The sequence below is a fragment of the Nelusetta ayraudi genome, unplaced genomic scaffold, assembly GCF_046127955.1.
Source record: "Nelusetta ayraudi isolate G7.1 ecotype Tasmania unplaced genomic scaffold, CSIRO-AGI_Nayr_v1 ptg000008l, whole genome shotgun sequence".
NCBI classification, from domain to species: domain Eukaryota; kingdom Metazoa; phylum Chordata; class Actinopteri; order Tetraodontiformes; family Monacanthidae; genus Nelusetta; species Nelusetta ayraudi.
Window position 1 is genome coordinate 6,299,625 of NW_027466058.1, and position 24,578 is coordinate 6,324,202.

General features: G+C 44.2%; 1 protein-coding gene across 2 annotated transcripts; it reads left to right on the plus strand.

Annotated features, from left to right (window-relative positions):
- Positions 1 to 351: 351 nt before the first annotated feature.
- On the plus strand, positions 352 to 24,512 carry klhdc3 (kelch domain containing 3). 2 transcript variants are annotated; one of them, XM_076018994.1, is made up of 10 exons: positions 352 to 616; positions 1,386 to 1,562; positions 2,113 to 2,228; positions 2,317 to 2,388; positions 3,593 to 3,806; positions 4,803 to 4,889; positions 6,242 to 6,350; positions 19,047 to 19,120; positions 19,781 to 19,859; positions 23,000 to 24,512. In XM_076018994.1, exons 1-10 carry the CDS (start codon positions 463 to 465, stop codon positions 23,064 to 23,066), a joined length of 1,149 nt encoding a protein of 382 aa, XP_075875109.1. In that variant the 5' UTR covers positions 352 to 462; the 3' UTR covers positions 23,067 to 24,512. The 2 variants fall into 2 exon arrangements, with proteins under 2 accessions (XP_075875109.1, XP_075875110.1); XM_076018995.1 differs by lacking the exon at positions 19,781 to 19,859.
- Positions 24,513 to 24,578: the final 66 nt, after the last annotated feature.

Genomic DNA, 24,578 nt, shown 5'->3' on the forward strand with positions numbered 1-24,578 from the left:
ATAGTTAAAAAATATATATGCAGAATTACCTTTCCAAATAGATTTGAATTCAGTTTCCGACGCGATTAATCTTTTCATGTAGTTATATCGGAAGGTTCCTTTGGTCAGTAATATGATGTATTAATACTGCCGCAGTCCTATATTTGCTACAGCCCCACAAGAGAGTGCACATAGGGCAGGAAACATAAATAAAGAATAGTGGTAGGCATAAGTCACCTCTGAAAATATCCACTCAGCTAAGATAATGTGGGGGCTTTTGAGCCTGTCAACACAGAAAGCTGCATGACGAGCCTTAGCCAGGACCGACGGTTCTCCTTTGTGCTCTCCTTTGGCCACCACTCCTAGATCGCCGCGCTCATAAGTGCTGCACCTCTCGTTGTTTCCGCCACCAGGGTCAACGGCGTTGGCTTCGTGGGATCCGGCAAAGTGATGAACTGAGGACGTACGACGACGTTGCGCAGAATGTTGCGCTGGTCAGTGCACCTGGAAGGCGGGCCCCGCAGGGTCAACCACGCTGCGGTGGCGGTGGGCCACAAGGTGTACTCCTTTGGGGGCTACTGCTCTGGGGAGGATTACGAGACGCTCCGTCAGATTGATGTACATGTCTTCAACACAGGTAGGTGGGGAAATGCATGCCCTTGCAGTCAGGGTTCATGTTTATGAAATACTTTAGATTCAAATCGTATTTCCTCTTCAATTCTGTTCCTGTCCTTACAACACAGATACATTAAAATATTGACAACTGATAGTAAATAAACAGTAAATGGTTTCTTTTTTTTTTCTTTTTTTTTTTTTACCCTTCATTATAATAACACTTGGTCATCACAGCTGGAAGCAAGCTTTCAGCTTTCCTGCCCTTCTGTTCTTACTCCTCCTTTATGGCCCATTTATGTTTTCCTCCTTTGTTACCAGCCACCTGATTCAGCATTTTACAACTTCCTGTAGCAACTAATGTGCAAATGCCACAGCCATGCTAAACTTTTCTAAATGTAGTGATGCCATTTGCTATCTGTAAAGGAGATTCCCTTCTTTGCCATCGTTTTAATGTTTCTGTTGCTTCTTGTCTCATACACGAGTTAACCTTTTTGTGTTATATACATTTTACGTAAAGAAGTTTGTAAAGAAGGTTAAAATAAATGCAGGTATATTACTACAGACTTTGATATCATCTTAATTATTAGTGCTGTTTTTATTGTAGAAGCATATCTTGAACTTAGTTATTGTTGTTTGTGGTGTGTTGTTTCCATCTTCTGTTACCCTGGAATAAAGGTTTGTTTAAATTGAACACTGTTAGTATCTTTTCTAAGAGCTTTTCTTTTAAACATCCATCCATTGATAATATCATATCATAACATCGTCATAACTTTGCCTGCTTCGTTCTTCAGTGTCGCTTCGCTGGATGAAGTTGCCTCCGGTGAGGACAAGAGGACACGGACGTGCCCGTGAGGTGCCATACATGCGATATGGCCACACAGCTGTGCTGCTGGATGACGTGGTCTACCTCTGGGGTGGGCGGAACGACACAGAGGGCGCCTGCAACGTACTTTATGCCTTTGATATCCGTAAGTCGACTTGACTGTAACACCTAACTTGTGTGAGGACCGCAGTTTCGGGCTGTGGTTTTGTTCAGGTAAAAAGTGCAGACAGGTCTGCGCAGGGCTTTGCGTGGACGGGGTCATGTGACCTACAGTTGTGGAAATACAAAGTTTTTCGGACACCCTTACAATTTTACGCAATCCCATATATTGTCATTAAATATGTGGCTGCATCAAAAGCACATACACAAATGGAAATTATTTTGCTGTTTATTATGAAGACCACAAAATAAGTCAACTAAATTCTTGTAGTTTCACAAGATGCTTGCGCTCTTGTGCTCTAAATTTGTGTGCAAGGGAAACATTGCACACGCAGGATGTGGGTAAATGTTTGTGACTGCACTTATGAAAACTGCACTTGGAGACTCGAGACGGATTCTTAACCCAGTAGAGTACCGGTACATCACAGATGCGTGAGGTGTCCAAAAACTTTTTACACTGTACGACACTGTTGCTGTTAAATGAGAGGACGCGTCCATCACGACAGTGCTTAACGTCAAGTGTTGCATCTTTACAGACACCCACAGGTGGTTCATACCCAGGATCTCTGGGACTGTTCCCGGGGCCAGAGACGGCCACTCGGCCTGCGTCCTGGCCAAAGCAATGTACATATTTGGTGGATACGAGCAGCTGGTGAGCCGTCGCAACTCCTCGCTGAGAGATTTACTGTTTGCACGATAAACAGGATTAAATGTGTCCCCCCCCCCCTGCTCTTTCACAGGCGGACTGCTTTTCCAATGATATACACAAGCTGGACACCACCACCATGGTTTGGTCACTCGTCAATGCCAGAGTGAGTCATAGCCACGAATGATTCAGCGCTATAAAAACTATGCTAAATTAAAAAAAAAATAAAAAAATTAGGCTCTTGTTTCACGCTGAATGTATTTTTTGTGAGCATTTGGGCCCATATGGTTATTAAGATGAAGCACAGCGAATGACTGGCAGCGCTGCTTTGTCGTGTTCAGAACAGTGCTGGAAATTTATAGAACAGTGGCTGGACTTGGCAGGGTAGCAACCAGAGTGCTCTGGGGTCAGATTGGCTGGATACAAAAGCTCTGCAGTGTAATTCAGCTCTGTGGTCGAAGGCCAAGTACAAAAACCCGCGCAGAGGATTATGCGCGCTCCCCCTTTGGGAGATGCCATTCAGGTTTGTGTGCAGCGGACCTGCTCATGTGATCTTGTAAGGCATATATTCAAAATATAGACACTGGCTTCTGTGGTTGGCTGAAACCTCCAGACTTCTCTCCTTTTAGAATTTTAGAAGGTCAATCTTAGATGGCAATTAAAGTTTGATTCATATTGTTGTGCATGTGGCTGAGTTTTCTTCCTGATAGGTTAACCTAATCATTTTATGCATCCTACAATTCAGCAGTTTTCAGAAGCATTTTCCTGGTCATTTTCTAAAACATATACCCTATTTTTTTGATTTTCCCCCTGTAGATTCCACACTTGAAAAATATTAACTGTATAATAAACTCCCAAACTTAGACATCATCAGTATTTTTTACTCATTAGCTGTCTTTTACCACTACATTGAAAGTTCAAATCTACTTTCCTGAGTCACCCTTGTGTTCTGGCTTTATGCCAGTTAATTTATGGTGACCACTGCAGGTTGATTTTTTTGTTTTTTTTGTTTTTGAATTTAAGTTTCTTCTTGTTATAGCTGCTGTTCACTCTCGCCTCTCTTGCTGACTGACACAAAAGTGAAATAGGTGAAATATTCCACAATGTGCGCATAATTCCCAATTGTATCTGTATTTAATTTGAATTTCTGTCTGAGAATATCTTTGCTGTGGATGTGCAGTTAGTTGCTTCGCCCACTAGATGGTGCTGTGTACATGAAGGCGCCGAGGTAAATTTGTCAGGTTGAAGATGGAGCTCTATATCTGAGGTTCAAAAGAGTGAAGACAGATTTGAGTTGCACCCAGTGCAGGAGTCATGTATGCTCTGACACATTAGCCCAGATGTGTGATCTGCTTGTCTTCTGCTCTCAGGGCCCACCGGCACGCTGGAGGGACTTCCACTCCGCCACCATGATCGGCACAAAGATGTTTGTGTTCGGAGGGAGGGCGGACCGCTTCGGTCCCTTTCACTCCAATAACGAGATCTACTGCAACAAGATCAAGGTGTTTGACACAGAGACCAACATTTGGCTCACAGCTCCGTCGACGCAGGTTTCACCAGAAGGGCGCAGGAGTCATTCAGCCTGTAAGAGACAAACACAGCTTTAGTCATTCACTACTATGGGAAGGAAGTAAAAAAAAAAATTCTGATTCTGTCATTATATGTAATTAAGCAGTTATATGCACAATTGTACACTGTGGCTGTCATCACATTTCATAAAGACTAGTTGAGATCAGTGATTAAAGGTTAAAATCCTGCTGGTCGTCACTGAGAGAGCAGTGAATCATTGAGTGATCAAACCCGAAATACTGAGTGCAACACAGGAGGCACGGGGCTCCATTTTTAATAACCTTTGGTTTGACCTGGCCTGGGGATTGAACCAAGAACCTTCTAAGCTGAGGGAGGACACCGAGCTGGTAATGGTCCATGTTTGAGTCGAGTCATTGAGATTGAGAATTTCTGATCATCATACTGCATAATGCATCATCATGTGTGCATTTGTCTCCTGACTTGCGTCACACACACAAACAAAAAAAAAAAATAGATAAAAATATTAAATAAGAAAGATAACAATGAAGGTTCAAATTATAGATGCATATTGCAGAGTAAACTGGAATGTTGTGTGCATCATTTGGAGGATGTACAATGCAATATTGTTAAGATGCCTCGGCAGACTCACAGTCAATGAAAATTAAATAAGGAGCGTCTTCAAATAGAACTCACTGCTGACCTGAAGAGCTGAGCGCTCCGCTCAGTGGTTGTTGTCACGCAGATCCACCTCACTCTATGCCTGAGTGCTCCCATTGTCGTGGAAACAACGGTGGAGCTCGACACCTCAATATGAAGTGTGAAGCTGAAGGAGCATTCCCATGCACAATGGCTGCACTCGCATGCAGGTTCCACCTGTTACACGGGATATTTCATTCATATAGTCTGCGCTAGTGAGCGCGTCACACTTGATGATGTCCTCACACAAACTAAGCAAATCTTTTGAGTTAGTTGCACTTTATCATTGTCTGCTCATTCTGCATCACCTGAACTAAAATGAATTCATTTGAATCTTCACCTTGTTGTGTGTAGTTACCTACAATGGAGACCTGTATATATTTGGAGGATATAATGCTCATCTGGATCGACACTTCAATGACCTCTGGAAATTCAGTCCAGGTAATTCGTCAAATTGGGGGGGGAAAGCATGTAAAATTCTTTAAACTATTGCATTTTTGCTGTTGCTCTTTTCTCTGCTGAGCATGCGTGGATTCTTGCTTTTGGGCCACCGCTCTGATGACGGCCTTACCTCTCCAGAAGACATGCCGCAGTGTTGGTTCACGCTGACCCACTTTTCTCCTCCCTCTTGCAGAAAGCTTTGTAGACAATCCTCTTGTATTGCATCACAATGGTTGCTGGCTGATCTCTGTTCAAACTTGAGAGTGTGAAACAGTCTTTTTTTTGTGAGAAAGACACAGTTGAAATGCAGACTAATTAATCTCTGGAGATTTTTCCGGCTCCGACAAATATTAAAAGATGATTCTCGAGTTAGTTCATATGTTTTTTTTTTCCTCCAGAAGAAACCTCTGTGGTTTTTATCCTTGTAAAGAACTGCAGCCTCGGTAGAGGCAGCACCCCCAGAGAGATGCGTCTCTGTCAAAGCACGCCTCTGATTACCTTTCTGAAAGACGGCAATGAGAGTCTTGAATGTCTTTCCTCTCTAAAACGCTGCCATATTTATGATGACTGAAGTAGGGATCAACAAAAACGTGTCCCCGCAGCTTCACCTCTTCCGTTTTTAGCCTTTGAAATCAAAGGCATCAAAGGAAATCCATAGATGTAACTGGATAGACGGGTGTGTGTTTTCACCTTAAGTGCTCCTGCTATATGTTCGTCCAAGCCCTCTGTTGACGTTCCTAACCCCTTTTTTCTCTGTCCACTAGATGGCAGCATGTTTTTGCAGTCTTAATCATGCACCAGCATTAACGTCATGTTGTGTGTTGAAACGACGCTGTGGCTGTGGTGGCCCGGCACCACACAGTTCACCCTCATCAGGAACTACTCTGAAAGTTTTTGTATTGCCGCTTGTATTACTCTTCAGCTTGGCAGTTTTTTTTTTTTTTTTTTTTTAAGTTTCTTTTAGATTCAGAATCTGAATACTTCATTACAGAACTTTGTCTTGCCTTGCCTGTGAATGTTTTATATCATCCTCTTGCTTTGGCAACAGTCCAATCTCCCCATTCTGGGTTCTGTGTCTGTGGTTTAAGTTAGAGGGAAATTGAAAAGAATTGCTGTATTTGCAACAACCAACAATCAATCTGCTCTGGCACACTGTGTGTTAAAGAAGCCGTTTCTTCATATGCACTGTACAACGTTCACAAATTATATTTAACGTGCCAAGTGTGTATAGCATTAGCGAATGTTATATGTTTGCCACAGAAGGTCAGATGTGCATATACCCTGCCTTCATTTGTCTTCCTTTCTTTGAATATTTTTATCCTGACCTCACCTCCTTTGTTGTCACATTGCAGAGAACGCTTCCTGGACAAAGGTAGACCCAAAGGGAAAAGGCCCTTGTCCACGGAGACGGCAGTGCTGTTGCATGGTGGGAGACCGAATCATGCTTTTTGGAGGCACCAGGTGAGGCATGACGCATATTCTATTCATGTGTATTTGTTTCTGTGACACCCATCATTTTGATTCGCAGTTTGATTCACAGTTCACACCACATATTGGTGCTTTGCTGTTAAGTGTCCCCACTTTGACTCTTAAGGTTAGCGTATTACATAATTGTGATTTATCGCCTCCCTGCCACTCTTTTTTTAAAGTATTGTCAAAAATAATTTGTCTCCATGGCTGAGTTCATATCAAGGACATTTACCAAGCCCCACCAGTTGAAATAGTAAGCACAGTGCTGAACAATGCAAGCAAGTGGATCAACTGTATGACTCAGCTCAGTGATTTTTCAGAAACTGCATTTCAGGGCAAGTTGATTGGATTCGTGGTGACTTTCAAAAAGTGCTTTCATGGAGAAAAATGTCTGCGTCTAAATGATCCAGTGTGTAACGTTGTGTATGTCTGAATGATCTCATTCTGAAATCTGAATGATCCAATATGTAACGTTATGTCTGAAGATTGGCATCAATTGTGATGATACCAGCTATTCTACATCAGTGAAAGGGAACATTGTGAAAGTATTTGGGGTACTAGACCTCTGGTTTCTCAATTTCTCAATCTCAAATATTCTCCCCCCCCAAAAAACAAACAAACAAAACAAACGAAACAACAACAACAACAACAACAAAAAAAACATTAATTTCATTTCTGGTAAAATCAACGCTCTTATGTTCTGTGGAATATCTTTGGAATAAAATCCGAAGACAAACTAAAAACATTATCTAAAATTACATTAAAGTTATTTCCTAGAACAATTTCCTGGATGATTAAACTTTAAATTAAAAGCGAGCCTCCTCGAGACAGCAGGCTCAGACAGTAGTCACTCCCGTAGTCTTTGTTGCTGTGAGGTGGCACTGGGCTGGTGACGGGCTTCTGATAGGCCAGTAGCCAGTGGTGTAATTATATAGCTGGCAATGTTAGCATGTCCCAGAGAATCCCCAAGTCCTGCGCTGCTGTTATCAGCATTGCTATGTTATCAGGTGCACCCCCAGTGGGAAAAACTGATAGTGGGACTTGGAGTCCGGGGATAAGAGTCCTCTCAGCTCCACTATGTCTCCAGGCCCTCGTGTCCCAGAGGCTTCTGGCTGCTTCTGGATCTGTTTTCTGCTGGTCCATCAACCAGTGCATTATGAGAAGCAACAGTGGCGAATACACAATGGCCTTCTTGGTTATTTCACCACACACGACAGTGTTCTACTCAGTAACCGGCAACCAGTGGCACATTTGTTAAGTGTCAAGGAACATTCATATCAGCGACATGAATATCTTTAAGTGCCTCATGTATTTTTTGTAAACCTCAACCTGATTTGCTCACTGTGCTCTTAAAGGTCCTAAATGATACCCATTTTACATCTGCATACATCATCCTGGAGTCTGGTGGAGCAGCCTCCCATGATTAATTATCTAAAGAAACACTATTGATTTCTAGCAGCAGCATGCTTAGCATATTTACTCCTTCATTTATAGTCCCCTGTAAAAGCCCTTAGCCTCCTGCTAAAACGGATGCTTCCCAAGCTATCCGTTTAGGCATAGATTTCCTAAAATGTAAAGCAAGCAGTAGAAAAAAAAGACTTTTACTATTTATGGAGTTAATTGAGACAAATTATTGTTAGATAACATCAGTACAGTAAATGTTGCATGATGATAAACCTTTAGTTATCTTTGAACTATTAAAACAAGTGAATCATCATAAAAAATAAATAACAGTTTCAAAGTTTAAAACATTAAAGCCATTTAAAAAAAAGTTTTAATGAACCAAATGAAGAAGAATTGCAATTTGAAGATGCAGAGCCATCATAGATGGTTGTTCTTAAGATTGTAATGCATTGTTTGGTTTCCCACTTGGATCAGTCCAGGATGGATTTTACAGAGTCATGACTTCCTGTTGCGAGCAGATAGCGCTGAGAATGAGAAGGAGGCGTGTCTTCCGGACAGTGGAATGATGGAGAGCGCGGAGGAAGAAATCAAACACCACACACTATCTTCCACATCCTGTTTAAAAAGATTTAGGTCTTTTTTTTTTTTTTTTCAGCCCTGTACTCTTAAGTGTATTCATAAAAGTACATCCTTTACCTTTAATTGAGGATGTGGGTGATTTTGACGTTGAGCTCTTTTGTGAGCTTGCTAGGAAGGCGTTTGCTAGTCCGAGTACGAATGGGAGCGCTATAATGGTCATTGCAGGTTTTTAACAAGTTGGCCACACAGGTTCTACCGACCAGCAGCAGTGCATGCTTGTTTACATGAACACACCTAAGCCTCTTACACACAGGAACTCCCATAAGCACACAAACCAAGACACACAAACAGTCTCGGAGCAGCGTCCTCACACGTATTTATTTGCTTCCCGAGCAAAGATTTCCTTTTGAGATTCACTCGCTGTTTTGATAAACGCTGAGGTTTGCGCTAATTAAAACGCCACTTCGCCCGTTTTATCTCATTACACACTTTAAATTTATTGAGGACATTATAGTTATAAATTGGCCTTTTGCCGTCCACAGTGTTTGTTTATGCGTGACCTAACAACATGAAGGCAATTCACTGCACAAAAAAATAAATAAATTAGTGTCCCTCTCGGTTGACGGATGCTCGGACAAAGCCACCATGAAATATTTGCCAGACACACTGCGTGTGTTTTCTTTTGCGGGTTTCCTCATTTTGGAAGGAAATTGTGTTCAAATTTATGGTCTGCACCTTGTTGTCCTTTCGTATTGATCCGAAACAGAACCCCTTCTGTTGATGCCTGTTTCACGGTTTTATGATGTTTATCTTACTTGCAGGAATTTGTTGAGGAATAATGTATCACCCCAGTGAAAGATAGTGAGGCGATGGATTTACTCATTGGACTGGACGTGACGCCAAGGTGTGCGGATTAATGGAAGAGATCATTGCATTTATTTAGCTTTTTTTTCTATTTGATTGGATGTGAATGTATTGGGTTATTTTTCCCTGTTGCTTAACTAGTTGTTTTGAAACTGGAGTTGGACACCAACTTGCGCTTCTTTCACAGTAATGAGTGCGCACGTGTGTGAATGACAGCCTGGGCATTAATGGTGGTCTGCTGAGTGCCACTTACGTCAGTATAAACAGGCCTGCTGAGCTGCAGAGAGGCGCGAAATTCTGCCCCGTCCCTGATTTATGACCTCGGGGAGCATTCTTTCTCACACGGAGCAATTGGATATACCCAGAGCACCTCTGGTACTCTCATTTACCGGGACCTGCTCGCTGCCCCACGAAGAACGAGCCGCGCGTGAGTGCTTCCACCTGCACTGCTCTTCACCTACCCGCCCGCACCAGCAGGCAGGCAGGCGGCCTTTGCTGGGCCCCCGTGCCTTTATAGCTTCTCTCTCACCTTCCGAGGAATTGAACGCTGGCAGAAGTTGAGCGGCATGCGAGGACGCCGACGCCCGTTGTCATCTCACTGCCAAGGGCTGCGCCGCCATCGTCGGCATTCGACGGCTTGCGGCAGGCTCGGGTCGTGCTAATTCGGGAGGCACTTTAAGCCCGGGAACAGGGCTTCCCTACGAGGGCCAGGACGTGAATAAGGACATGACAGATTGGCATGCTGGGAGCAGACAGCTTGGATTCTGTTGAAGAGACATTTAGGTGTCTATTCACCATGTTGGAAGTCACTAAGCCCTTTCGGTGTGTGTGTGTGTGTGTGTGTGTGTGTGTGTGTGTGTGTGTGTGTGTGTGTGTGTGTGTGTGTGTGTGTGTGTGTGTGTGTGTGTGTGTGTGTGTGTGTGTGTGTGTGTGTGTGTGTTCTTTTCCTCGAGCCGCATTTAAAAGTAATGCAGCACATTTGGACCTGTGCTTAGAATGGACTGGAATAATTCCTAATTAAAAAATGCTGGGGGTCATTTCAAGTGAAAAGCAGCGATGAGATAGCCTGGGTGTGCAAATTGTTACAAACATGATCTTTTAGCTGCTCTCCTCATTAGTACAGAGTGGACCTATTACTTGTGTGTGTACTCTGTAGATTTGGTGCTCCTGTCATATAGTGCGATCGTAGTCATTAGCAGAATAGCTCACGCTTGTCCATAAACTCCCGTGACTGCATTGCTGAGTCTTTGCTGGCCGTCAGTCTTGATTCGGTCACAGGACACGTTTTTTTTTTGGCCTCAGCCGCCAGTAGCACATATTGACTGTGTTCTAAAACAGTAAAATGTTCTAATCCCCTTAAGATGTTGCTCTCCACTGGCACATTATCAAAAGGCAGTGAGCTCAACACGTTTACATCTGGGAACAACAGATTGCTCGAGCTAAAATTCCCAGCAGAATGCAGCAGGGGCAGAATCTCCATGATGTCGTCACTGTGCTTTGGATTCCAAGGTCCAGTCAGTGAAGAGTTCTATCATCTAACCCAAAGAGAAACACATACCCATATACACATCTGTTAAGAGTAAAGGAACCATGATGTGATGTCATGTAGGTTCGCCAGTGTGAAAGTATTGTTCTGAACACATTATAAAGATGTCAACTGCATTTTGTGTAATTTTTGTTAAACTACGGACTCGTGAAAAAAAAACAAAGATTTAACTCTAAAAGGGCCGTAAACTTCAAAACTGATCTTTAGTTTTCTGCTGCTATACCAAAATACCTAATCACTGGCAACTAATGAAATGTTTTGGGATCTCATCGCATCCCATCATGCGCGCGCGTGTGTCACCGCGAGCCTATTTTGCACTTTCTCTCACTCAAAATATCACGTTGCACATCATTCAGGTGACGCAGCTGTTGGTTCGTCGATGCCAATATTTATTCCCTCCCACGTTCTGCTCAGCACAACTGAAAACCCAGCACAGGACGCTGAGTCTCGCTCGTCCCAGTTTAGACGGCCCTTTGTTTTTGTGTTGTCGTTTGTTGTCGACGGAGCGCGGTGACTCCATGACTCACAGCTTCTCTCGCTGAGCTCACGTCAGTCTGGTCGCTTAAGCCTGCTTCGCTTTTGCCAAGGTTCCCGTGTTTCATTTGGCAATATGTTCGCCGTTACTCGGCATATTAAGGGAGGAACAACGGCCCGCTGACGGCAGTGCTAATATTAGGTGCGTGTGCGTGCGCTCATGGGAGGGTCAGTTTGAAAGAATATTCAGCCTTTTTGTCGACTCGTTACTCGGGTTTAATGCGACTTAAGCGAGGGAAGTGGGCAGCCTCTAAGTCCTGTGGTGTGAGCAAGGGGACGGCCGCAGCAGGTAATCTCACCGGTAGCCAAAACATCCCTGCGCGAAACCTCTCGTTAAACCCGGAGGAATCTCGCCGCGATATTCAATCTATTTGGAATTTAGCTCGGCCGCTTCAAAACAACGAGCGGCAGAGCCGGGCCGAGCTCGTGCCGAGTCCCCCGGGTTTGTGTTTGGTGGAACGGAAAAGGTCAAACGCCTGGTGCCTGAATATCACGAGCTAAGCCGTTTCGCGTCTTATCAACGGCTGAAAGGGTCACTGTTGTGGTAGTCTGATTAGAGTGTGTACGGTTATCGGTGTTGAACCTGACTGTTCAGCTGTTAGACTAAACACAACAAAAACCTCCAAAGAAAGTATCAATAAAATGCAGGTTTTCTAAGGTTTGGTATGAAACCCGTTGGTTTTTTTTTTAAAAAACAAAGAAGAACTCAGTCCAGCATTCAACCTTATTTGGTTTGACTTCCTGCACCCAGTGCCCCTTTGGGGTCTGGAGGACTGGACCTTGGCTCCATGGGAACACACTTATCAACACGTACATAGATTCAAATGCCACACACACACGCACACGCACACGCACGCACGTCGCTGTTTGGCCTACGGTGTCAAAGGCTAGGCTGCAGAAGTTTCCTTTATTAATTGTTCTGCGTGTGCGTGTGTGCGCACGCCGAGCACCCCCCCCCCCCACCTACCCTGATAAAAGCTGTCAAACAGAGCAGGCGACCCCGGCAGGATGCGGGGCATCCCGCACGTGGCGGGCCCAGACCCCGGGGCAGCGCAGCAACACTGTGATTTACTCTTCAAAGACAAGCTCCTGATAGTATTTCATCTGCATCTTAACCCTGTTTAACCCAGCAACACGGTGTGTACACGGAGGCGTCATCCAGTTGAGTGGCCCGCAGCAGCTCAAATAAACAGCCACGAATAGGTGAGCCTTTGTGAGGCTGCCGCGCTCGTAAATTCACACGTCCAAATAGTAGCGGGTCTTGTGATTCACTGCTGTCATCGCAAACGCAAAGTTATCTTGTTCCGTTTTTGTTTTTTTTTCCACGTGCCACCTTGTGGAACAATGGCTCAGTGTGTGGACACATTTTGAACAAAATGAAACCAGTTTTCTACCTCGCCTTTTTGTAATGCTTCAATTTAGAGAATTTAGAGAAAGAGCTAATCAACACCAAGGCTGCATTGAAAACCCTTAAAAATCGCCGTAGTCCAATTTTAGCCCTCTGGGTTGAAAATACCAGCAGTTTGCTGAAAACTAATTTTCACCTTTTAATTCCACAAAGCTTAACCTGTTGTTGTTCAGTGCAACTCCATACTGGACTTTATGCCTGGCTTTGTGCGAGTGTTTCCTGTTTGGTCGCTAACCTTGACACTATTCTTCAAAGCACAGCTATTGAGGAAGTAGCTTCTCTTCTGAGATGAAGCCCACCATACGAAAGACATAGTTGGCAAAAGCCCTTCCGACTTTCTCTTTGCGTTACCCAACTCCGGTCAAGGCTCCAAAACACGATTTGACGTCCTTGTCCTTTTCCTTTCTTTTCTTTTTTTTAATTTATGCCACGGGATGCTGATTAAAAAGCCGTCCGCATAGAAGGAACTTTATTTATTTGAGTCATTTCTCCTTAGGTCATTCCTCCCCCAAGCACAGCTGAATGTTGTCCTCGGGGACTGCGGCGGGAGATAAAAGATTTATTTGCAGCTGGCATCCCTTCTGTCTAATCTGGAAGCAGGCGTCTCTTTCTCCGGGAGCCAGCTGCAGTTTGTGTTCCACCCTCTGCATGGGGCTTTAGGTCTGGGCAGCTACAGGTCTTAATCCACCGTCCAGCCACTGCCCGGGAGGGGGCACAGATAGCTCAGTGAGACAAGGTGAGACAGTTGAGACTAATGGACGGGAATCTATCAATCTGTGATAACCGAGTCTGTCAGAGCGGTTTACGAAAGATGAGCTCGGCCCCCTCTTGTTGTCAACGGTCCGGCAATATCAGGTTCTGTCCTCGGATGCTATAGGAAGATTCTTTAGTTATAAAGAATGACTTATTTTTGAAAAAAATGTTGTGCCTTAGATTTTGATTAAGCAGAAGGTCGCGAGGTGAATACGTTGAAGACCCACAGTGATGAAAAACATTCTTTCAACTGTGCCACATTTTAAATGAACGTTGCTCTCTGTTCTGATTGTGTGATTTCTTATTGAAAATGTACTCACCTAAGGAGAAATAACTTTGTTCACATGTTTTGGGTTAAAACACTCACTCAGACATAAATTGTTGTTTTCAAAAGTAGTTTTCTACATCCCTGACCTGAATTGGGGTCAGTGCAATTAATTAACGTAGCACACCTGGCTGTCCTGGTGTAGGACTCACTTAATCACTCTGTGAAGTTCACTTGCTCTGCTGCTCTTTAACGCAGATCGGGATGAAAATGCTGATTTAAGTGACTCTGAACGTGGCATGCTTGTCGATTGAGTATTTCAGAAACTGGTGGTCCATTCTGGGATTTTAATGCGAAACTATTTCTAGGGTTGTGGATGAAAATGCCTTGTTAATGGCAGAGGTCAGAGAGAACAGCCAGACTGATTTAAAACCAGGCAGCACATCGGCAGGTACTGCAAGGCGTACGTAATAAATTGATCCTTGTGCGTATTTAAACTTTCACATCTGCCTTCTTGCAAGAACAGGCCTCACTTCACTGCGGCACTTTGTATGCAACGATGATCACTTCTCACCACCCTGTGCCATTACAAGCCAGCGGCTCATAGAATTGATTTTTGAAATCATTTTACCGTTGAATAACTACATAGCGTATCGCTAATGTTGATTGAACATCTGTTCTGAGCGCTTTGTATGCTTTTACTCAAACGGAGTGATTAAATGACACTGCGCACGTCTGGCCATCCTGATAAGACCACGGACAGGAAGTTGTTGTGCACAATGAGTTCCTGCGAGCAAAGCAGGAAGTCGGGGAAAGGAAAAAGGATGCACAGCATCTCTCTGTGTCTGCCGCGAATGAGGAAATGCTCAATAAAGCTGCTGAAAACACGCCTATGGCCACTTGGGGTCCGGCCAATGTTTACACCAGCGCTTACTGATGTCACTTTATTTGTACCGTCGGTCTTTTTTAAAAGTAATTAGCAAAATTTGTGGCCACTTACATTCCTGGAGTGTTCCCAGGCCCTCATTAGTTTTAGGACTGCAGTTCAGCTCTTTCTTCTGGCAATGTGAGACCAAGGTTGGGAAGATAATGATGCAGTGCAGGCAGTGCATTGGTAGGAAGGAGCGGCAATTGGGTGATTAGACGCCCTCATTGAGTGTTGTTTGAAATAGCAACCAGTGTTTTCTTAGTCGGGGGGAGGGGAGGGGGACGCCATCATTCAGGCTTCATTCAGACTTGGGAACCCGTCGTCGTCGCCGCCGCTGCTGCTGCAGGGGGGGTGGGGTGGGGAGGAGGAGCACTTTCACACGTGCGGCTACTTTGCCGATCGAGTAACAAAGTGACCCGTCAAACACCAGGACGCCACGTAAAACCGCACGCCATGACTTTCCCGCTTCTTCCCGGCCTGCCAATATCTCACCTTTTTTTGCACTTCCCGTGATTTTATTGTCCCCCCCACCCCCTTATTTGCCGTCACCCGTAAAACGTGAGTGTTTCTTAATGTCCCGCTGCATGTCGTGCACGGTCAGATCGCTTTCAACAAACAACGAGCAGCAGAATTCTTCAAGTCTTTATTCCTGCAGTTAAACCTTTACCTTATCTGCACTCTTTAACCCGTCATCATTCAAGTGCTGTCCCTGTCTCCGCTTGCACAGTAGTTAACGGCTACTGTATTAAGCTCTCCAGATAGCGATTCCACACCTAATTTGTCCTATTGCAGAGAAACATTGCCTGAGTTGTTGCAGTTTCCAAGCGAGAGTGTTTTTTTATTTCTCTTTTAAATACTGAGGCACTTTCCAAATGGACAGCAGTGCACGGCCATAATGATCAATACTCCTGCAAACTGCTCAGCCCGTAACATTTTTTCGAAAGTTCGCCATATCCTACTGCATAAATTCGTGACCAGTTGGCATTTGTGGCCGTCGACCACTTTCTCTTTGCGCTCTAATGGAAGCGTCCCCCCTTTTTAATGCGCGGCAGCTCGGCGTACGTTTTAAACAAGTCCTGACAGGCCGATTACCCCGACTCATTGCTGTTTTCTGCCTATTTGGGGAGCTGCTCATCCGCTCATCCAAACAATTGCACCGCTACAGTTAAATGTGGACCATTGGCAAAGGAAACCATGTCATTAAAAGTCGAATGAGCTGGCAACTCGTCGGGTCAAGCTAGCAGTGGAGAGCCGTTCAGACCCTTATCTCTGAGGTTTTGGACAAAATGCTTGTTTGACCTTTATTGTCATTTTGATTTTAATGTCGTTAGAGCTGGGTATCATTCAAAACGTTTGATACGATGCCAAATTCAAAACCAGTTCCAGAACTATTCTTTTTTTTTTTTTTAAACCAATTTGAACAGCAACAAAATACTTTTTAATTGCAGCACAAAACTTGCATTTTCCATTTTACTGGTGATTCAAATCAGGAATTTGTCCAAGTCAAGTTTGTTGTGTTCCCGTCTTTTGCCGCTGTGTCCATGGCACAAATGTTGCATTTTGTTTTATTTTGATTTACCTCAATGAAATGGAGACAGACTTTAGCATGATGCTAATTATCACTCTAACGGAAACAAAACTTTGAGTGTCTCAAATTCATTACTTTAGATGTTGACAGACATATACCAAATGATTATTGGCTCGCAGACACGAAGATTCACCCTCTTTTATTTGGGAACTTGCAACCAAAAGATGGTAAAAATTTTCAATATTCAATAGAATTGGAGCACTTCGGTTGGTGCTATAGTGGTAGTTTGGTGCTTAGCTCTAAATGTTGTGTATCATTTCAACTGATTTTTGATATTTTGGATTTATTTGAATGAACTATATTGTTCAGTTTGTAATTTCAACCAAATGACCTGAATGTAATACAAATCAGGGTATTTCAATAATTTACAAACTGATTACTCACTGCATTGTGTTGAGAATTAACATTATTATTTATTATTATTATTACGTTATTATTTTAGTCAATGTGCAAAGTATTTTCATTTACTCACTTAACTCTGCGCTATAACTTTTCTCGACAGTGCAGAAACCTTTGGAGAAGGAAGCGTATCATAATGTGATGCATGAATCATGCGCTGTCCACTGATCTGCTGCCTCCTTCCAGTTCCATTTGTGTGCGCGCCAACAGCAGTCTGTCTCTCTCCCTTCAGAGAAGCCACGCAAACATACTTTTCCCCAAGCTCCCTCACTGCCACTAAATTTTGCACTCATTGTATTTAGTCCTGCCTTGCCGGATAAAATCGCGCTGCTGTGCCTTTGGTCATTTTAAGCCAATTAAGGCAAAAAAGCTCCTTCTCCTCCTTTTTTGGGTCAGATTTACTTCAAATTAATGGTTTCGCATCCTCGGGTCCCAAAGCAAAACAGCAGCCACGTGTGAAGTCGCAGATTAACGGTTCTTTAAGTGTTTGGAAAACAAGCGGACAGAATGACTGATAAGCCCAGTCATGTTACAAGCCGTGAGAAATGGGTCTAAAGTAGACAATATATTGATGAGGAGTGGGGGGGACGGCGGGGCGGAGGTGGAGGTATCCTCGATTGAGGTCCATTGCTGCAACCAGGGTGGATCAACTGCTCCGGGGGCAGGGAGGTGCGTAATGGCTTCAACAGCTGGCCCCCTGGGAGGGCCGCGCTCGTGCTCCGCTCCTCTCCTGGCCGCTTTAAGCCACTACTGTGTTTGTTTAGGAAAGATTAGCAACGTAAAAGCCTTACAACGTCCTGAACACGCAGTAAAGGGAGACGCGGCGGAGAGGACAGCGGGAAAGAGGGATAGAGATTGATGGGCGCAGGGACGCGCTGAAGGTGAGAGTGTATCAACAAGAGGGATCGTTTGAAGGGGCGGAAGAAGCGACGGACTGGCAGACGGCGGAAATTCTGTTAAAGTTGAGTTCATTTTTAAGCAGTCGGCGCACAACCTGTCCGGGAAGCGTCTGAATCTCTGCCTCTAGGCACTGGCGTTCGGAATTCTGTGTGTAAACAACTGTGCAGACGTTGCACTGAAGCATTTCCTCCCTGAAAGATGTATAAACTCTGAATGCACTCATTAAAGTGCACCTGCTTGGCTGAGGCTATCCTCTGGGTAGTGTCAAACTGAAAACTGCGAAAAACTGCACGCTCATCCACTCAGGGTCCGGACAGCTTGCGCTGGACGTGAGCGCTGATCCGTGTCCGACTCATTTGGCGCTGATGTACTTTCTGCCTCGCGGGAATAGATCTTTTTTTCCGGAAAGAGCGCTACTCCCACAGGCCGTTAGCGTTTTCCGTGTTATTTTTTTTTTGGGAGAACGAAAGGTGGTGATTGAACAAAGCTGCGCTAACACAAGGGCGTCTGAGATCTGCGGCCCAGGTGCTTTTGCACGCATGAGCGCGCGTGTCCGTATCCTCGGGCCTCCGAAACAAATGTGCAGCGATATCAGCGTGTTGGAGCCTATCAGTGCTGACCAGCCTGCCATGTAGCCACAGCGCCGTGTTTCCTGTGGCCTTCAATCTTGCCAGTAGGTTGATAAGGACTCCAGAGCATCTGCTAACAGTCGTGCTCTGTCTGAAAAAAGGCTGCCTGATTATTATCGCACTTATTAATTAAAGATATAAGGTTAATTGCTGAGTGTGTACTTTGTGGAGGATCAAGGTAAAAACAACTAACCATCGCAAAGTCAGATGGATGGGACAATTACAAAATATGTGCAGTTAACATTATGTTGCGCTGTGGAAAGGAAAAAAAAAAAGATTTTTGAAATTAAAAAGGAAATATTTGAGTGGTGAGTTGAATGAACCTTCCGCTTTTCACATTCAGAGCTTCAGCCAGTTGGCAACAGCAGAGTCTTCCCACTAGTGTGAGGCACTCTCGGCATGTCTGTCTGCAACAGTGCACCGCAGTGTTTTATGAAACCCTTGGAAATAACCCACTTGGAAATAATTGAAAATATCTTCCACTGAGAGAAGTGCTCTACGCTGTTACTTTTTTCTCTCTTAAAAGTTCCACTAGACTTGCTGTTAGTGCAACACCCAACACTAATTTCCTCAGCAGCAGCCGTTGTGTACACATTTCACTTCTTCCTGCTCTTCATCTTCCTTTGGGTTTTTCTTTTAAGAGGTGCTATCAACAGTTATTTCCTGCTTTTGTTGCAGCTTGTTGAACTGATTGATTTCAAATTGCAAACGCTGCCTAAAAATGCTTTAGATTTGAGCATTTGAAGATGGATGTGTAATCCGGCTACACCATATTGCATGATATTATTTCTTCATGGATGGGTTGTAAATTTTAACCTCTTGCAAGATGTTTCTTTGCATGTATTGTCTCATGCCAATGTGTATTTATTCTTTATTCTCTGTCTTCACAGCCCCTGTCCAGAGCAAGGAATGGGTGATGAATTTAACCTCATGGATCATTCAGACATGTATATCTTAGACTTCTGTAAGTAAACTTCTTATCTGAATCCCAAACCGAGTAACCATTAAAAAATAAAGTGTCGGCCTTGGCCTGCCTGCTCCGCGCTATCACGCGGGGCGCATCCGTTTGATCAACGACCAAATATAGCCACTTCCTGTGCACGTCGGGGCAGCGTGTCCTGCGGCCGCGTTACTGGGAGGGTTTGTGTGGGTGGACTTGTACAGCGGCCTTATGGGACTGGCTGTGCCCTGCGGCATCCCCTGTGGCACACACGCCTCCACGTGCCAGTCGTTGGTGTGTGTGTGTGTGTGTGTGTGTGTGTGTGTGTGTGTGTGTGTGTGTGTGTGTGTGTGTGTGTGTGTGTGTGTGTGTGTGTGTGTACCTGCCTCACTGTTCTTGTCGAGCATATGGTGAAACAGCCCTAATGACGAACGTCAATGAGGGAAAGTGTGTTACAGCTATCAGAGCGGAAGTCGATGCTAATGTTTCCACACTAGAACAGTGCACAGAATAATGCACCATGATAATATTTTGGGGGGGGATTACAAGCCATGTCTTCCAGCAGGTAGAAACTATTTCATTGGACCAGCCCACCTTTGGCTCCGTTATTAATACCCTGGGCTGAAAACAGGTAATCTCGCCTCAGTGTATTCAGTGGCTCATCACACTCTCTCTGCTTTCCAGGCCCTAATTTGAAGACATTATGCAAAATAGCTGTTATTCAACACAAGCTGGAGCAGTCGGGACTCCCTCAAGATATCAGGTCAGCAAACCCTCCGTTTTGTTCTCGACACACCAGCAGCGCAGGACACGATGAGAATGTAAATTGCCCCCGATCCACCGAGCGGCTCCGCAGTGGACAGTGGGCGTGCACGAGTCCACTTGGAGCCAACTGTCAGAGCCGCTCCGGAGAAGTGCATGTTGCCGTAAATGTATCTGGCAGCGCTGCGAAAACTATAATTATCGAGGCCGTTCCTTTGCCAAAAAAGCAAAGTCCCGTAGGATGTGGCCTTGTTGTTTGAAATCCGGTTTGAAATCTTTTTCCTCTTTATTTCTTGTTTGCGCATCGGGGACCTTGGTCAAAAATTGATTTCAGCAGTCTTGTTGAGAAAGCTACAGAAGTCAGAAATCTTTTAAAGTGAGACTTGTGGGAGATAGCAGCATCTTTAGCAAAATGTTTAAATGTATTAAACATATTGGCCTCATCATTTGATTGAAACAGAGCTCTTAAAATAAGGATTATATTAATATTTAGCTTCCTTGTGAATAGATGTTTTTTCCCCTCAATCTCACAGACATCATGCGACATGAGACTAATGACTGTCTTCAGCTCCTCATTCCCTTCACACGGTCTCTCCCACCTTGCTGCTGCCTGCCCCCCTGGCTGCAGTCGTCTCTTCCTGCCCTCCTAGGTTTCTCTCCTAGGGGGTCACAAAGCCCTGGTTAGCTCTCTCTGCGTCTCTGGCTGGCACCTCGAGCCCCAGCGCCAATCTCCCCTTTCTCAGGACGCGCACGCAGCACAAAAACGAACAAAGCCGTCGCGTGGGGAGTGAGCGTGAAACCAGAGCCAGTGATAACAATCTGGAGCTCAACCTCTGACCTGTCAACAGGTCAGAGCCCAGGCCCCGTCGTCGGCCCCTTGCTTCTTGTTCTCGTGTTACGGAGGGGCCGTCCCTCCTCGTCGTCGTCCACCTCGTAGCTCTTCACTCGCACAAGAGGCGCAGCGACGCCCGAGACTGAACGTGGGACTGCATTACAGAGCCAGTGTACATTTTATGTGTAGCCCACTGAAACCACTGAAAGTTTCTGGATTTTGGGGAAAATAAATAATTGAGTGTCACTGTTTTTGCCTATATTCCTGCACAATCAGTACTAATTTAGTTCCCTTTCTCTTTTTTTTATTTTAAAATTACAGTGTCAAAATAATTTTTACACTATAATTTCATGCCTGGCTGGCTGACCTGGTTTAAAACTAAATACCATTCATCCACAATGCTGTCATTTTTCTTCCCACATTTTGTCATATTCTAGCCTCCTTCAAAATGAATGAACCCCCACTGATTAAAATTCTGCACTCAATACCCAACATACAGGGGTGTCAATCTCAAATACACAGTGGGCAAAAATTTAAAACTCAGACAAAGTCGTGGGCCAAAATTGAATCTATTGAAAAAAAATCTTCCTCCACTTATGACAGTGAACCTTTTTAGACGGACCCCAAACAAGTTTTGCTTCAACCTGAATATGCAACAAGCAAAGCTTATTGCTGTACAATAAATAACTTCATATTGTAATCATGCAAAATCAATTTTCAAATAAAAAAACTTCAACAGTAACTTTTTTGCACCGCCTCATAACAGATTTAAAAATAAAATAACAACATGATACCAATGGAGTCATAATAATATCCTTTAATGAATGCCCTTGATTGACATGCCAGAATACCAGCAGAGCATTCTGGGATTAGTAGTATTAGCGGTATATGTGCTGTATAATAGCGGCGGGCCAGCTCTGGTAGTGATTTAGTATTGCCTCGCGGGCCAAATATAACTACACTTGGCTCGCGGGCCAGAGTTTGACACCTATGCCCTACAATGACAAAGTGAAAAGGCTTTTGTTTTGTTTTGTTTGAACTTTTTGAAAATGTGTCAAAAATGCACAGAAGCAGTCACAGCCTTTGCCAAGACCGTCAGAATTGGGCTCAGGTGCGTCCCCGTTTCCACCTCGAGGTGTCTCTGCAGCTTGACCAGCTGTGCTCGACTCAGTTGATTGGCCTTGATTGGCAAGGCCCGCACACACCTGTGTCTGTAAGGGCCCACAGCCGACGGAGTGTGTCAGAGCACAAAAACAAAGCTGCGGAGTACAAGAGATGTCTGGAGTGCACTGAGACAGGCTTCTATCAAAGGCACTGGCCTGGGGGAAGGTTGCAGGAAAAACGCAGCATTGGAGGCCCAGACGAGCACAGTAACCTCCATCACACAGAAATAGCTGCACTTTGCTTATTCATTGAGTTTTTCTCTTTGTATAACCAACAATACAACTGAAAAGCGGTTCAAAGCCTTCAGAAGGGCCTTCTGGCTCTGAGACTGGAGAGATGGGAGAATAGTTGTGCAGGAGACTGACCAGATGTGTCGTCATGAAAGAGTGCTGGGCAGGCAACCAAAGTTATTTTCTGCCATCATTCAACCCCATTAAGTTCATTATTAATTTTTTTTTTTTTTTTTTTCAAAAGATTTGATTTAAGAATTTTTTTTTTAACCCGACAAATATAATTTTTTTTTTGCACCATACTGTTGCTGTAATTATCCAAATTTCCCCACTTTGGGATTAATGAAGGCGTTATTTTCTATTCTACAATATAAAATAGAAAACAGCTTGAAGAAGCCACACACTCTAATCTACTCAAAAATGTCTTTAATTATTCTTTTAGTGTTCAGTCAGTGTTGTTTTTTTTGCCAGTTTGTCCAGCATCTCTTCGACCAAACAAGCTTTGGCTTCAGAATAGAAAAAGAAAAAAAGTGTATTGTTGCTTTATTATACCGCTCCATCTTTATTGTCTTGAAATAATAGACTAGACTCCAGTACGAAACGTTCCAACTGCTCACTGCATCAGCTGCCAATTTGAAATCAGATTCGGCTGCTTGAATTTGATTCAATTCAAAGTTTGTTTTATTTTCCTTGACTCGACTCGTCTTCTCGAAATATTTGACAACGCTTTTGGTTTCAACGCATATATTGGACTGAGACCAACGTCAATCCTGAATGTGCAGTCTGGTGTCTATAACTCTTTATTTTAGTGTCTCAATATGCAGCATGTTGAACCAGAAGTCCTGAACGCGTCACGTTTTGAACTCGATGGGACTTGGATGATGTGACAGGGCTCCTCTCTGTTGTTCCCCTCAGGTGGGAGCTGGCAGCCATGACCACTAACAGCAACATCAGCAGGCCCATCTTCTCCTCCCACGGGTGAAGCCGCACAAGCCATCGCCCTGTTTCAGGACCGCGGACGCTTGTCTCTCAATAGACGGGAGACGCCTTTGAACATGGAATGGATCTAATGTTTTTCTTTTTTCTTTTTTCTTTTTTTTTTTTGCGCATTCTTCAAGAGGACACTCGTTTCTGACCAAGATCTCCTGCGCGCCACTTCCTCGGACGCCGCCGGCTTTCTCTCATAAAATGAGATTTTTTTGGGGGGGGTGTTGGCTTTTGCGACAGAAACGGACTGTGGCGCATTTTTCTTTTTGTTTCTTTTTTATTTTCCCTCCTCTCTGTAACAATCCAATCAGCCCTTTGATAATCGTGGACTTTGAATCTTTAGCACAGGAACAGATAACTTCAGCCAAAGGTCTTGAGAGCTCACCTCTTTGACGGGGACGCCGTGGTGATGTCGCGCTCAACTCGTCTCCTCGCCAGAGGCAAATGTGAACCTTTCCCCTCCCGGTACAAGGACACTGAGTATGTACATCTGTGCAGCCGTTGCTCATGTAACAGTTTAAAAAAAAAAAAAAAAAAAAACCACAGCACATGAAGAGCTAAGTTATTTGCTCAGTATACGTACAGAGACTATGATTGGGTTTTGTTTGCAAGAATGCGTTGAGCTTCTGAGCTGTCAAAAAAACTGTGAAAGGTTCAGGTTTTTGTTTAGTTTTTTTTAATTTTATTTTTTGGCTTCCGGCGCCGACATTTTATCCTCTCTTATCACAACTCCGCCGGTAACCCACTTAATTGGGTGACTTGCAAGGAGACTGAAGCCTTGTAGAATAAAGTTCATCTACCTCCCACAGAAAACCCACCTTGGACGTCTTGCTTCAGAGAGAAATCCCGCTCGTGCGGAGGCTTGGATGACTGTTTGTGGTATTATATTTTATTTTAGTTTTTTTTTTAAAGAAATGTCTCTTAAGGACAGTCACCACACGTCACCCCGTCCCTTACCTGCCTGTTGTTGTTTTCAGTGCCAAACGAAGAAGGAAAACCTGATGCAAATACAGAGTGTGTGTATGTGCGTGCGTGCGTGCGTGAGTGGCGGCTATGAGAAGACCCCAGCCCACCCGCTGCTGTTATGGGGGGGGGGGGTGTCATTGCTAATATGCGTCATGCAGTTGTTTCCTCTTATCGACAATCCTACAGGGACTCTTCCGCGTGGCCAGTTTGCACAGAGTTGCAGTTTCCAACCTGAAGCGTGCGACTGCAAGCCAAGCTACACTGTGATTGGGTGACGCGTTGACCGCGCAGCAAAGGTTTCTCGGAATGCCTAAAAATTGGTTGATGTTAAAGGAGGCAGTGTGTGTTGGCTTCTTGTTGTCGTTGTTTTAAATCGAACTAACTAAATAATACTTTGAAAATGTACGGTGGGGCCTTTTTTTTCTCTCAATTTGCCAGCCTTTTATGTTCACTTCTATTTTTTCAATGCCCCCCCCCCCCCAAAAAAAAAAGAAAAATATACCCCACAGTGGTTTAACACTGTAACTCTTAACATATTTGT

What these genes read in the sequence shown, in the direction of transcription:
- klhdc3 (XM_076018994.1), top strand. Translation starts at nt 463, where the DNA reads ATGTTGCGCTGGTCAGTGCACCTGGAAGGCGGGCCCCGCAGGGTCAAC. An exon ending in GCGCAGGAGTCATTCAGCCT is followed by an intron (nt 3,807 to 4,802) that starts GTAAGAGACAAA and finishes TGTTGTGTGTAG; the next exon opens with TTACCTACAATGGAGACCTG. An exon ending in GGACTCCCTCAAGATATCAG is followed by an intron (nt 19,860 to 22,999) that starts GTCAGCAAACCC and finishes TGTTCCCCTCAG; the next exon opens with GTGGGAGCTGGCAGCCATGA.